Source organism: Myotis brandtii, unplaced genomic scaffold, assembly GCF_000412655.1.
Source record: "Myotis brandtii unplaced genomic scaffold, ASM41265v1 scaffold244, whole genome shotgun sequence".
Lineage (NCBI taxonomy): Eukaryota > Metazoa > Chordata > Mammalia > Chiroptera > Vespertilionidae > Myotis > Myotis brandtii.
This window is the reverse complement of record NW_005359225.1, coordinates 4628801-4644137: the sequence shown is the minus strand read 5'-3', so window position 1 is coordinate 4644137 and position 15337 is coordinate 4628801. Positions and strand designations below refer to the sequence as shown.

Sequence of the window (15337 nt, the reverse complement as noted above, 5' to 3'; positions counted from 1 at the left end):
ATATTTGCAGCCCAATCCTGGCTCCTCCACACAGTAGCTCTGTGGCCTTGGGCAAGTCATTTATAACTGCTGAACCTCGATTTCTTCATCTGTGAAAACTGAGATTGTTTCTACTTTGCATGGCTATTGTGATGATTAGTGATACCATCTGTAAAGTCTTTAGCACAGCCTGGTATATAGAATGTGCTGAATAAAAGGGCTTCTTCTTCTCATTTAGAATTTACTCCACGTGTATGTGTGCATGTGTGTGTGTGTGTGTGTGTGTAGTGGGAGGGGGATGCTGTCTCATTTGTGATGAGCCTGGAGCTCCTCGGAAGAGGTCCATGAGCAAGAAAGGTTCTTGAGCTTACTTTGGATTCAGCCTTCTTGTATGTCACACGAGGTCCCTGATGCCTGAAGATGAAACAGCTGGAACTACAAGTTCAGGTCTTTCTCTCCTGGCACCTCTGTCCCACTCTGTCTCTCTGGAAGGTAGCCTGGGCCTTGGTCCAGAGAGGGAGTGAAACCACATCTGCTAAGTGCCCAAATGTACACATGGGGGAGCAGCAAGATGAGGAATGATCTGACAGGCCTCTGGGCCCTTGGTTCCTACTGCTCACAGACCCTCATACCTAAGGGTGTCCCTGCCTCCATTCCGGCCCATTTCACCTCATCAAACAGCTGCAGCATGATGGTAAGCACATCTGGATGGGCCTTGTCCACCTCGTCAAAGAGCACCACGGCATTGGGGCATTGTTTCAGCTTCTTGGTCAGCTGGCCACCCTCCTCGTGGCCGATGTAGCCTGGTGGAGACCCAATAAACTTGGCCACCTAGGGGAAGGAAGGAAACATGTTACAAAGGCCTTTCCATGCTTTGAGTTCCCAATTTGGGGCAAGCACAAGAAGATGGCTTTACATACAATGTTAAGACGGCCTATCTCAACAAGGAGTGTCAGGCTGAATCCTGGGGTGGCAGGAATCCTGCTATGATGGGAGAGCAAATAGATCTTTTCTATGCTTATTCTTCAGAGTAAATCTTATGCAAACAGGTCAGTGACCCTGCTGTACACATATGTCCCCAAAGGACAAATCCCAAGGCTGCTGGAATTATCTCAGGCCCAAATGACAAGCCACATCAAAATTCTCAGCCCTGCAAACCACACTTCACCGAGGACTCTCACTCACCTCATGCCGCTCCTGGAACTCAGACATGTCCAGCCTGATGAAGCCCTGTGTGGAAACAAGCATGAGTCCAATCGGCAGGAAGGCAAATACCCACAAGCTTTCAGACCACACCAACTCAGGATCTTCCATCCCATTCTTATATGTTCTTTCTGGCTCCTTGCCTCTTTTTCTGTCCACTCAGTCCCTACATGATTCCATTCCTTACCATAACGAACCAAGTCATGTCCCTGTCCTTCTAAATTGGGCCCAGAACATCTCTTTTCTCAGGCAGGCCTCTACTGGTCTGATTACCACATCATCCACCCAACTTCCCGTTCTCCCATCCATTCCACATTTCCTGAAGGCATCCGTGTGTGCTGGGCACTGGAACTACAACAGTAAACAAGACTTGGTCTCTGTCCTTGAGGGGCACCCGTTGAGTAGGGTGGGCAGACATGGACAAAGTCAGTCACAATCAGCGTGGATCATGATGACATGGAGGGGAGCAACACATACCCAGATGGCTGCATGGTGCCCTCACATTTGCAAGTCATTGTAGGCACATGCCCTTTTAGTTTACTTTTCTTTTAAACAAATAAACCTTTTTATTTATTTACATTTCTTTATTTCATCTAAAGTCACCCATAATGTAGCTTGCAGCCTTTCTCTCACCACTGCTGGGCCTAGGGGTGATTTCCAAGGAAGTGGTCCCCTGGGGTGAGGCCTGACCATGATTAGCCCTGGAAGAGAACACTGGGTAGTGTGGCATTTGTGAGCCAACACAGGCAGAGAACACACCCCTTTTCATGAAGAATTTAGGGAGTTATATAGGCATTCATGGGTGCCGTCTCTCCACCCATACAGGGTACCTCACTCTCTCCCCAGGCTCCTCTCTTGCTGGCACGTGCTCCTGTCTGAGAGAGCACACTCACTAACCTCATGTCTCTTGAGAGCTGGGGATGATGGGTGCCAAGGCCCTGGGAGGGTGGTAGCTATATTTGAAATGCAGGCCTATTCTAGCTCGGTCTTTGGTCTCAAATTCACTCAGTGATGTACTTCTAGTTTTTTCTCTGTCCTGTCACTCTGTACCCAAGGTACGGGGTGGCAGAAAGAGCCCCAGGCTGGCAGCCAGGGGCCTGCTTCTAGTCTCAGTTCTGCCACTATCTGTATGGCCTTAGGTACGCTGCCTCCCCTTTCTGAGCTATAGTTTTTCCTGTGTAACACGGGCCCTGTTTCCTCTCCTAGTCTCGCCAGGGGCCTGAGGAGAGGACCTAACCCAGAGGTGGGAAAGGCCTGGGAGAGTTATTAAGGTCATGTGGGGGTGATCCCTGCTATCTAAGCACATGGGACTTAGCTAGCAAGCATTTTCAGAGGGCCCAGACAGCTCAGCCAAGAGAAACAGGCTTCAGGAAGGGTGGGAAGATGGACATGGGGAAGCTGGGAGTGCTGCCCAGAGGGAGCAATGGGCTGGAAGCCATGAGATGGGTATCTGATAATAGCTCACAGTCACTTACTATGGGTGCTTACTATGTGCCTGGCAAGTTATAAAGGGCTCATAACATTTTCAAGTCTGTGAGGTAAGCACTATTATCATCCCCATCTTACAGATGATAAAACTGAGTCACAGATTAAAGTAACTTGCCCAAGGTTACTCAAGCTTGACAATTTGGCTCCAAGATTACACCCTTAGCCATTTATTCTACTGCCTCATATTTCTGGCTCTGTCAATCAGTTGGGCTGTTGGCAGTCTTCATCTGAAGGGTTCTGAGTTTTGTGCCCAGATATCAATGTCCCAGGATATTGGGAGTATAGACTAGGGCTTACTTATGTCAAGTGATCTGGATTCTACTAAATTGTTAAGTAAATTTGAACAAGCCTCAGGGCTTGATTTTCTTGACTGAAATAATTTTGGTTTCATATGAGCTTAGCTTAGGGTTATCTAGAAGTGAGGCAAGGATAATGACAGTAATATCCAACATGTATTGATTGCTTACCAGGTGCTAAGAATGTTGTTTATCATTTTATTTCATCTCATTAACATTCAAAATAATCCAATGAGATAGGCACCATTTTAAAACCCATTTTGCAGATGAGAAAACTGATGTAAACTGAGATCCTGGCCAACTCCACAGAGTAGTTTAGAATTGGGATTTGAACACAGGCAGCTGGACTCAGATTCATGCTCTGACCCCTTTGTCATTCTGCCCTATAACTGCAAGTCTTTATGGCTCCACCACTCTATTTCAGGATGAGATCACAGAAAAGCATTAAGGTTTTTTTTCTCAAGGATTATTAACCCTAATAATGGGAGTTAATAAAGCTGCTCAATTTGGGAGGCATAGTAGAGGCTAATGAAAAAATAAGCTCATGGATCTGATAAAAAATTATAAAAATGTGCAAACAATGTCTTGTGAGGCAGCCAGGTCTAGAGCTATGAGTGACTTTTTATAAATGAGGCAACTAAGGATCTGAAAGCCAGAACTTGAATTCAAGTCACCAACTCCCAAGCCAGTGCTCATTTCATTTTGTTAGGCCACTTTAACACTGGACCCTATAGTGACACTTCCTACACACCACTAGTTGGATTCTGGAGGTATTAGATAGCTTACGGTCCAGGGCTCTTGGATTTTGAAGGTCTCAAACATGCCTATTACATGGCCATAGAATGTCTATGCTAAATGCAGAATCTGTAATCAGGGGTTCTGCAGAAGCACTACCTATGATTTAAAAATAAAACACATGAATATGATAGGATTCTCATGCCTCTCATCTCCCTATGCATCATAGGGACAAACTGAAAAGTTTACACTTTAGCCTCCTATTGCATGTGAGAACAATGATATTGAGAGAAGAGTTGAGAGATTGGCCCTGGCCAGTGTTGCAGTGGTTAAAGCATTAGCCTGTGTACCAATGCGTAGCAGGTTTGATTCCCAGTCAAGGGCACATACCTGGGTTACAGGTTCAATCCCTGACCCCAATCGGGGCACGTGCAGGAGGCGGCCAATAGATCTGTCTTTCTCACATTGATGTCCACCCCTCCTCCCACTCTCTCTAAAAACATCATAGGGGCCAGGCTGGTGTGGCTCAGTAGTTGGGCGTTGACCTATGAACCAGGAGGTCACGGTTCAATTCTCAGTCAGGCCACACGCCGGGTTTCCAGCTTGATCCCTGGTGGGGGTGTGCAGGAGGCAACCAATCAATGATTCTCTCTCATCATTGATGTTTCTCTCTCTCCCTCTCTTTCCTCTCTGAAATTAAAATATATATATATTTTAAAAAATCATAGGGAAAAATACCCTCAGGTGAGGATTAACAAACAAACAAACAGTTGAGAGACTGGATTCTGATTTTACTTCTTCCTTTAACAACTGACCTTGGACAGACCCCTTAATGCCATAGGTCAGTTTTTGCATCTGAAAGGTGGGTCTGATTTAGCATCTATGCTGTTTTCCTCATAAGATCAAATAAGACAGTCAATAGGGGACTGATGTGGAAAATATGAGGTGATGAATAAATACAAGACAAGGGAACAGGCACTTACTATGTGCTAGAGCCTGAGCTCATTTGATGCTCTGACAACCTCAGACAAAGTACTAGACAGCCTCACTCTGAGACAAGAGAGCTGAATTGTACAGGGATAAAGTAACCTGACAAAATAGAATTGGAACCTGTGCCAAGAAATGACTGGCTCCAGAACCTGGACCACCCAGCCCACTGCCTCCAAGGGGTGATGGTGTTATTTCAGTCTCCTGGGTGAGGCATGCGTTGAACATGCCATCAGAACACCCTGCACTGGTGTAAATATGCCTCCAACTGAAGTGATGCTCCAAGTGAAAAATGACTTGCATCATCAGTCTTTCCACAAGCCCCCTCGCCTTTCTACACCAGCAAGTCAGCAGATACTTTCCTTCTACTTCCACTGTGTATGAAGACACATTAAGACAGCTCGGATAAGGAGATTATAATTTGTAATTAAATATTAACCTTTCTGACAGTATTAAAATTAAAACACTCAGAATTCTTCATCCCTAATCAGGTGGTTCCTGCCTGTAACTGCATCTTCCCTAATAGTCCTGCTAGTTTATGGCCCTTTCCAGAGTGCTAATTGTTTCAATCGCTGCCAACCTGATGAATTGTCTTAAAAATGCTATTTCAGTTGGAGCACACTAGCATGTCATGTGCTGCGTCTTGCCTGCATGCCTGTCAAGTGGGTCCGCTCTGGGTTTGGCTGAGGCAAAGCATAGCTACTAGCAGAGCCAGGGAGGCTTAGACGGCTTCAGCCAGTTATTAGGCAGAAGGAGGCCATGGATGCAGCTCAGGACACAGCCTGAGTTACCTTGTTTCTGTGGCTGCCAGGCCCTCAGGAAGGTGGCAAAGGGGCAACTAGGTCAGAAGCAGGACAGGGCTCTGCTGCTGGGGTAGTTTGGCTGGCAAGGTCTGAGCAATTCTTATCACTTCAGCTGGGGAGGCGTTCCACAGAAATGAGGCAAGGGCACCTAGGGTCGTGGGCACCCACCAGTGGTGGGCAGGGGGACCTTAGCCTCCACACTGGGAAGGCTGGTAGGAGAAAGAAGGTTTGGCCTTCATTGAAATGTTCCTGCAGTCTCCAAGAATCGCTCTCTCTGGCATTTCTCTCTGCATGAACGTACTGCCTGTCAGCACAGAAAGTCAAACTGAGCAGGCCTCGGAAAGCCAGAGTCTGAATGAATAAGGGATGGGGTGGTCCTCTCCTATGGAGAATCCAGGGCTGGGGAATGGGGACTGTGACAACCCCACAGCTTAGACATAAGAAATCTGATTTGCCGTGGCCAGTATGGCTCAGTTGGATGGACGTCATCCCATGCACGGAAAAACTGCTGGTTCCATTTCTGGTCAAGGCACATGCTGAGGTTGCAGGCTTAATCTCTAGTAGGGGGAGTGCAGGAGGCAGCCAATCGATGTTCTGCTTTCACATTGATGTTTCTCTCTCTCTCTCCCTTATTCTCTGTAAAAATCAATAAAAAATCTTTAAAAAAAAATTCTTAAAAAAGAAATCCTATCTAAAAGCTCATGTGGGATGGAGAGAAGCAATAAGACACCCCCTTGTTCCTACTTGTTTTCTCCTACAGGCCCCAGGACTCCCTCTGGCATGGCCTTGATGCACAGTAATGGTATGTTTCTACAGCTGTTTCCTTCTCCAGACCGAGTTCCTCAGGGCAGGGAAAATGTCAAAATTAACACTTTTTTTAAGGAACTAGTATAATACCTGGCACAGAGTAGATGCTTGAAAATATTGTATGAATGAATCTCACTGGGTTCTCCCATGTGTCCCAAGAGTCAGGGCAGGGCAAGGAGTAGTCTTTTTATTTCATAGATGAAGAAACTGAGGTACAAAGAAGTTGGATCACTTGCCCAAATTCCTGGAGCAATTGGTGGCTGAGTTGGGGCCAGAGGTGAGGCCTGCTTCACTTTCCAGAGCCCTCTTTTTTTTTTAGAAAATCCTCACCTGAGAATATGCTTATTAATTATAGAGAGAGGGGGAGGGAGAGGGAGAGGGAGAGGGAGAGGGAGGAGGGAGGGAAGGGAGAGGGAGGGGGGGGAAGGGAGGGAGGGAGAGAGAGAGAGAGAGAGAGAGAGAGAGAGAGAGAGAGAGAGAAAGAGCGAGAGAGAAGCGTATATGGGAAGACACTCCAACCAACTGAGCCACACTGGCCAGGACCAGAGCCTATCTTTGATTGGCTATTGTCAGATTCAGGGAGTCTAGGTTTTTTGGGCTAGCAGGAGTGGCAAGGACTCAAAGGCCTGAAGATCAGGCCTAGGTCCCAGTCCTTACCTTTTTGGCATCTTTGTGCATGTATTTGGCTGTCTGCTTGGCCAGCTCTGTTTTTCCTAGTAAGAAAGAAGGGAGAGGAATTGGGTTAGGACCAGATAACTATCTCCTGGAATGAAATGTTAGAAAAGTATGGACACTGAAAATAATATGTTTTATGGATGGAAATGTTGACCCTTGGAGAGGGTCAGTGACTCTTACAAAGTCACCAAGGGAATTAAAGGTGAATGAAGCTGGGACCAGAATCAAAGTCTGAATTGCACCTTGATTTTTCAGTGGATGAGGATTGAGGCTTTTTCTCTAGAGCAACATCCTAAGAGTGGGAGGTTGACTCTTATAATTCAGAGCCAACTCGTCCTTTGAAGCTCAGCACAAACCTTGCTCCTCCAGGAGCACCCTGCCTCCTGGCTCACTGCACTGCATGCTCTCTAGACACCCATGATCTTGCCATCCAGCAGGCCTGGAGCCACAGACCAACTAGAGGTAGGGGGGCACCTCTCCTTGGCTTCACAGACTTTGTAATATAAAGAAAGAATGACACTACCCAAGTGGTGGCTCTGAAGGGCCATTTTGTAGGATGGTCAAGCCCTTGGAAGTCACTGTCTAGATAGAAAGTCAAGTTCTATAGCAGTGGTTCTCAACCTTCTGGCCCTTTAAATACAGTTCCTCATGTTGTGACCCAACCATAAAATTATTTTCGTTGCTACTTCATAACTGTAATGTTGCTACTGTTATGAATCGTAATGTAAATATCTGATATGCATTATGGTCTTAGGCGACCCCTGTGAAAGGGTCATTCGACTGCCAAAGGGGTCGCAACCCACAGGTTGAGAACCGCTGTTCTATAGTATCATGGTGAGGTGGTGGTCACCTTTTTGGACCCTATATCTGAGGGAGAGGTAAGCCCACAAAAATGCTGAGGGAAAGAGGCGGCAGTGGCAACAAAATGCATGAAATTTCCCAAGTCAATGCAGAAGGTAGTGGAGCTAGGGAGTAAGGGGTGAGAATGCCTTAGCCTAACTGGCTAGAAAAATACCCAATCCGTTTTACTGTAGCCAATTTTGCTAGGCACCTAGCACTGTATTGGTCCTCAGGGACTTTCTTTAGCTTCCTAGCAGGTTATGTCTCAGGTTATATTGAATAAGATTGATGTGCTGGGCAGTGGAGCTGGTTTAATTGTACCCAAAGGCCAGCCTCAGGGGATGCAGAGTGGTTGGAGCAGGGCTATCAGGCCCCACAGAGCCTGGCCCTCCAGGTGAATTAGGCCCCGCACCCTAGCTTCCAGAGGGAGGGGCATCCTTCCAGCTATTCCTGCTGTGACAGATGACCCTCCTGTGGGCTCTGTAATTTGGAGGCAGTTGTATGGGGAGCTGGAGTTGAACTAGAGGTGGGTGGCCTGACCCTGGCCCACAGCAGCTGAGGCTCCCTCAGTTTCTCTTCCCCCCTGGCTGATCTGCTCCCATTACCTATTCCAGATGATCCCAAGAAGAGGAAGACCAGAGGGTGTTCTTCGTCATACCAGCCATTCTCCTTCCTCCGGATCGCTAGGGCCAACACACAAGACAGGGGACGGGGAGGGAGGCAGATAAATCAATGACACAAAAGGCAGGATAATTATCACTAAGTATACAATATGTTTTACTGCTCTGCGCCCACTCAAAGTCCTCACTACCATTAGTGCTGCCTAATCTGATTAGCTGGCAAGGCCCCTAGAGATACCTAATCAGGTTAGCATGGATTTGGAAAGCTGCCCAGAGCAGATTTCGGATAAAGTTTTCCAGGATGAGCACTCAGCGTTGCCAGGGAAACTGAAAGGCGGGTGAATGGAGGTGAAGGGGGCTGGGGGTTGGTGAAGGAGAATTTGAGAGGAACTTTAGCTTTCAGCTGGTTACCCATCTACTTAACCACTGGTGGGAGACTCAGCCTGCCTCCAATGCAAATGGGAGAGACAGAAGCCCACAGCAGGCCCCTGGGGATATGGGGTGTGAGCTCTGGATTCTTTCCCATTTGGGAAAACCAAGGTCTGGTCTGCTGTCTGGAAATACAGTCAAACACACTTTCTGGAAGCCAGTTAAGTAGTGGAGCTCAGGGCATGAAAGGGTGAGCCATCTGGTTAACATCTCCACTAACCATGGCCTCCAGGGTTTGGGGTGGGACAGAGATGGGGGGAATGGAATAGATCTGTACCAGGTTCCCTAGGGGCGCAGCTCTGCTAGAACCAGACCTGACCTCTCCTCTCCAGGAGGAAGTATTTAAGGGTAAGGAAATTACATGCCCAAGTACAGAGAGGGAGAATCAGACTCAGAAGTATCCTCAAGTATAAAAGCAGGAGGCAGAACTATCAGAAGATGAACCATTATTGAACAGACTATCTACTAGGCACAGTTGGAAAAATCACCAACATTTTATTACTCAAAACCTACATAAAGAATTTCCAAGAGGAAATTCTCAGCTCCATTATTCTCAACAGGAAACTGAGGTAAGAGAGAAAGAGATCTGCCTATGTTACACAATTAGATTACTAGTTGACTAGCAGAGATGGAAGACTTGCTTCTCTCTCTAAACTGGTCCTGTTGCGTCACATAGAGCTGCTTAAAGAAGCAAGCATCACTTTGGGTTACATTAATGGTTACATGGCAGTCAGAGCAGGAGGGGACAGAGTGCTATGCAATGTCAAGGTCAGTTTGCAGATGGAACAGCATGTATGGTCTGGTCCCCAGAGAGTCAGGGGGAGATTAGCAAAGGGATATATGTCAGAGGACAAGGCCCAGAAACTAAGTCAACTGAAAAAAGAGTTGATGGCTTTAGGGATGTGTCTGCCAGTCTTGAGGTGTAAAGATCCTAAATACTATACTGTGTGGTATGTATGATCCATATGGCTGGGTTTCAAAGAAGAGACTGCAGAAGCCAAGGAAGGCTTTTGGAAGAAGTGGGACTGATGATGTACCATGGAGGCTGGGTACGATCTGGAGAGCAAAGGTGGCCAGCATGACAGAAGTGGAGACAGGAACACACATGAGCAGCAGTGGGTGGGGTCAGATTACAAAGGTCCCAAATACTAGGAGCTCAGGTCCATGCTGTGGTCTTTCTTTTTTCTTTTTTTCCTGTGGTCTTTCCCATGTCAATCTCTAATGCTGCTACTTCAAATACTTTCTAGTTCTGGCCTCAGCAGAAACAGGTGGAAACTGTGTGACTCATGGAAATCAGACTAGCCACTTTGCCTGCCTGGGAGATGCTCCCTGAAAAATTCTGAGGGGCCCGAGAAAACGCCATCCGACCTCACCCCTGGGCTGGGTCCAAGGCATCACTAAACTAACTGGCCCTGTGTTCTGTAAGGCCTGGCTCTCCAGGGACCCCAGAGCCTCACAGGTACCTGAAGGCTGAGGATGAAGGGGAGGAGTCCAAGCTTGGCTGAGAGGGAGTCCCCAAGTGTCCTGAATAAAACAAGAACCCAGGGGTGGGGCTATTTGGAGAGGTAGAGATATTATAAAATGGCAAGGCTAGACTTTTGCAAACACTAGGTGTGGATGTCTGTTGGGGTGGTGGTGAAAGGGATCATCTGAAAGGAGTCAAATTCTTCTAAAAAATGGCTGAACTGAGAATCTAGGTTGAAAAGAAGCTGAGCATAAACTGGATTCAGGCTTCATGAGGTATCTGGAGAGGAAGAAGTGTCCAGGTATGACTTAGGTGGCCTGGGGCTCCCCAGGTGTCATGCACCTGAGGTTCTGCTCTGGACTTCTTTCAGGGAAGCTGTCCAGTCCACCGAGAACTGCACACTACAGGGCGATGCAGTTCTAACACACTGAGGAGAATGTGCAATTGGATTGTGCCTGCGGCCTTCTTTCCTCCTTCTTTTCTAATAATGCACCTGGGAGAAAGCTCTTTATAATGCCAGGCAGACCCCTGCACAGCTGTCACTGGTCAATTCTGCCAGACCCAGGGCATGAGTCTGGGGTGGGCTTGATCTGGGCCTCCTGTGAAACAGGAGAAATGCCAACCATTAAACAATTACAACTCTGGATATTTCTAATAATATCTGAAGAGAAAAACGGCCAAGCAGATGGTGTCCGACAGAATGAAAAATGGAAGCAGCTAGGAAGGACTGAGGAAGGTGGGCACCAGGAGGTGTGGTAGGCAGGGTGGCTGAGGACCAAGGCTGGGAGCCTGGAGGGTCCTGTCAGGGCAGGACAGAGGCTGGGACAGACATAGACCTGAACAGGCCCATGTAGGATGCGGCCATAGGTACTGGCACTCTCACTGTGAACCAGCGAAGGCAGCATCTCACTCTGCCAACACTTCATGATCTTTAAAGAACTTCTGTAGACATAACTTCATTTGAGCCTCCTTATGAACCTATGAGGCAGGCAAGGCAGGGAACTCTATAGATGAGGAAATATGTACAAAGAAGTTACACAGGTAAATAAATGAAGACCCTGGGCTTTACCCCCAGCTCTGGCTATCTTTTGAGGAGTTGAGGGAAAGCAGTTGGCTTGCCTCAGCCGCATCATCTCCTCATACCCTTGCCTCACCTGGAAAACTGTCTGGCTTGAGCAGCCATTCAACACAGGGTTTCATGAACCTCTGTCCCCTGACCTCTGCTCTTGGGCATGAGTGATGCCAGGGTCCCCTTTATTGGCTGGTCTCATCCCTGCAAGCAGGACCAGTGCCAGTGCCTCCTTGCTGGGTTCTTCCTACCAGATCATCTGCTCCTGGCCATGTCCACCACTACTGGACCCTCTTAAAACTTACCTGCAACAACTCTTTTTGATGAACTCCACCCACCCACATTGGCCACCTTACTCCTAGGGTCTGTATTCTCTGATCTGTGGTCATCTATGGCAGCGGTTCTCAACCTGTGGGTCGCGACCCCTTTGGCGGTCGAATGACCCTTTCACAGGGGTCGCCTAAGACCATCCTGCATATCAGATATTTACATTACGATTCATAACAGTAGCAACATTACAGTTATGAAGTAGCAACGAAAATAATTTTATGGTTCACAACATGAGGAACTGTATTTAAAGGGCCAGAAGGTTGAGAACCACTGATCTATGGGGTGGCAGGTGGAGAAGGTAGGAGTTACAGGAACTAGTTTGGAGCCTTGACTCTGCCACTTAACTAGTTGATTGACTTTGAATAAAACAGTCCCTGAAAGCCTCATTTTTTAAAATCTATAAAATGGGAATATAATACATACAGAGTCAACCCCAAACGAAAATTAAACAAGTTAATGATTATGAAAGCATTCTGTAAATTGCAAGAAGTGGAATAAGAGTAAAAATAATGGTAGTCATAGCGCAGCAGCGGAAGTAGCCACTACAGCTTTAGTATTTTATAGATATCTCTTTCCTCCTTAGAATAAGGAGAAGCAGGTATTTCTCCATTTTGCAGAAGAGGAGAATGGGCTCAGAGAGGGGCAGTGTAAGGGGTTTCATCACCTGTGCCTTCGTATCCAGGGGCAGGGTGTGCTCCAATCTCACTGTGCATTCCATGGGAGCAGTACCAGCAGTCATATTTCCAAAGGGATGTTTGGGAATAGCCTAACAGTGGCATAATGCTTGAGGACTAAACAAATTAATCCTTGCTCTTTCTGGAACCACAAGAGGGAAAAAAAGGTACTTTATGCCCACTTTACAGAGAAGAGTGAGCTTGGATCTAAGAGTCTCCTATGGCTTCAAGTAGTTATTACTATCCCTGGGTGAAAAGGCTCCTGCTCTCTTCTTCTTCTTCTTCTTTTTTTAAAAAAATATATTTTATTGATTTTTTACAGAGAAGAAGGGAGAGAAATAGAGAGTTAGAAACATCGATCAGCTGCCCCCTGCATACCCCCTACTGGGGATGTGCCCACAACCAAGGTACATGCCCTTGACCGGAATCGAACCTGGGACCTTTCAGTCCGCAAGTCGACGCTCTATCCACTGAGCCAAACCGGTGAGGGCTCCTGCTCTCTTCTTAATCCCTCTCTGGGAGCTTATCCATTTGTTCAGAAAATAAACTCTGCGATGGGTGCTGGGGCACCTACAAAGAAACCTAAAATAAGGTCTGTGTCATTTTTGTTTTGTAAATTCTCAACTGAGGATACACCCCCCCACCCCGCCCCATTGATTTTTAGAGAGAGAGAAAGGAAGGGGGAGAGAGAGACACACATGGATGTGAGAGACACACATCGATTGGTTGCCTCCTGTATGTGCCCGGAACAGGGCTAAGGATCGAACTTACAACCCAGGTACATGCCTTTGACTGGGAATCAAACCCATGACCCTTCAGTGAGCAGCTGACACTCTAACCACTGAGTGTGGAGGTGGAACTATAAGCAGTTTCAAAAGTAGTCACTACCACCCCACAACTCAGAAATGACCTAGATAGTTCTCAATTCAGAAATAGGACTCCAAGGGGGGCCCAGGAAGGTACAGGGCTTGGACAGATTACATTTTGGATTAGTCAAAGAGGGAAGTGAAGCATGAGATAGGAGGGTGCACCCACTGTGTGCCAAGTGGCTGATGCTGAGATTCTGAGTTCGGGCCCAGCCTCAGCACAGAAGAGCAGTTGGGATAGTAGTGCTTCCCTGAGGGAGTTCAAGGGCTTCAGAGTCAACTGCGACCAAGTGCAATAGGTACTGGGGACAGGCACCTGGAAAGAGGGAGCTACAGGGAAGCTTCCAAGTGTGCTGGCTCATCTGCTGCCCAGAGAAGGCTGTTCAGAGCAAGTTTGGGGAATAGCATGTCCACCGGAGGGGTTGAAGGTCAAGTAGAATGGGTGTTGTAATGAACTATTTCACCATAGTCACATTCCCAGTATGCTTGTGAACTACTAGAGAGCAGGTGTACAGCTTCTCCTTTCTCAAAGCACGTCACAGAGATGGACAAAGGGCCATATCAAATTAATTAATTCAACAAACTGCACTAAGCATCTACTTTGAACAGGGTGCTGTGCCAGAAATTGTGAAAACAAAAACAATTCAGCCATGGTCTCTGCCTTCAGAAGTCTACAGTCTATTATTGCTCCTGAACTGAGTCAAGCTAAGTAAAAGCCAGCCAGAGTGTGGGAGACAGGCAGGGCTGGGGTGGGGAAAGAACCAAAAGAAAAGGAATTCCACACAGATGGCAGCATCAACAAATGAAGGCAGATCAACAAAGCATGTGCAGGAAAGCAAAAGCGGCTAGGGTGGCTGGTGGCATCATTGGTGGACGCAGGGCAAAGTGGGGCAACAGCAGGGGTGGGCCTTGTGTGCTGGGCTAGGGCAACAAGGGCCACTCAAGGGTTTTAAACAGGGGGGTTTGTTACAAAGCTCACTCCAGCTGGGAAGAAGCAATTATACCGGAAGAAAAGGAAGCAGAGAGGCCAGTGAGGCAGCTACTGTGTGGTTCAAATGCTGAGCTGGAGCAGTGGTATTAAGAACAAAGGAGAGAGGCCAGATTTGAGATGCATGTAAGAGGCAGAATGATAGAACTTGATATTTGATGAGGGAGGGAGGGGCCAACAAAACATCTAAGTTTTTATTTAAGCGGTGCTTTTACTGAGACAGGAACACAGGAGGTGGGCAGGTTGGAGGAGGGGAGCAGAGTCTAGCGCTGAATGTGCTGAACAGACAGCTAGTTGCCTTTCTGAAGAGGATGGTGGGAAACAGAGGCTCTGGAACTCCCAGGAGGTCTGCCCAACAGGGCATCCCCACCTACCCCATGACCAGGAACAGCTCTGGATTCTGGAAGGAAAGCCTTGCTTTCAATGCCAAGCCTCTGGCTTATGGTATGTAGGTTGGCCCTGCTTTGGCTCCAGTGACCCAAGAAGACCAGAGAGGCCACAGGGGCCTGGGCTGTGGGGCTGGTGCGTTATCCCCACCATTTGTAAGGTGGTAACTGTGCGCCAGCCTTGCTAGAAAAGCCCTGCAGCTGGGGATCACACTGATAAATTCACTGTATTACTTTGCACAAATCAATATCCCAGCACTTACCAGGGGTTGATGTGACCGAAATTGGTTTCAGCCAATTCGAGAGGGTAATAAATGGCCATTTATCAAATCAATTCATTCTGCGGCACTTCTCTGGCTGCCCATCCTCATGGTACCCCTGGGTGCCAGGGTCCACCCAGCTAGTCCCTAGCACACATCTGACACTAGCCTAGAGGACCCAGTGAGGCCTGGCCTAGCCTCTACATCTGCCTCCCACTCTTGTACCTCCTTCAGTCTTGAGGTTCTGAGGCACTGGCTGCTGCCTGCCTACCACAAACCCTGACCCAGAGAGTGCCCTCAGCCTCCACCTGGGTGGGTAGCTGGGCATTATCTGGCCATTATCAGTGTGATCCCCAGCCTCAGGGCTTCTAGCAAGGTGGGCACATAGTTACTGCCTTACAAATGGAGGTGATGGCTTACCAGCCCCAGAGCCCAGG

The 15337-nt window shown here is 47.6% G+C and overlaps 1 protein-coding gene across 1 annotated transcript in view; it reads right to left on the bottom strand.

Moving 5' to 3' along the window:
• Nucleotides 1-15337, bottom strand: part of CLPB (ClpB homolog, mitochondrial AAA ATPase chaperonin) — a 148560-nt gene that overhangs the window by 7524 nt on the left and 125699 nt on the right. The window contains exons 8-11 of the mRNA XM_005867114.2: nucleotides 8419-8496; nucleotides 6956-7011; nucleotides 1165-1209; nucleotides 649-810 (exon numbers count right to left, since the gene is read on the bottom strand). Coding sequence (XP_005867176.1) covers nucleotides 649-810; nucleotides 1165-1209; nucleotides 6956-7011; nucleotides 8419-8496 — 341 coding nt within the window. The remainder of the gene's footprint in view (nucleotides 1-648; nucleotides 811-1164; nucleotides 1210-6955; nucleotides 7012-8418; nucleotides 8497-15337) is intronic.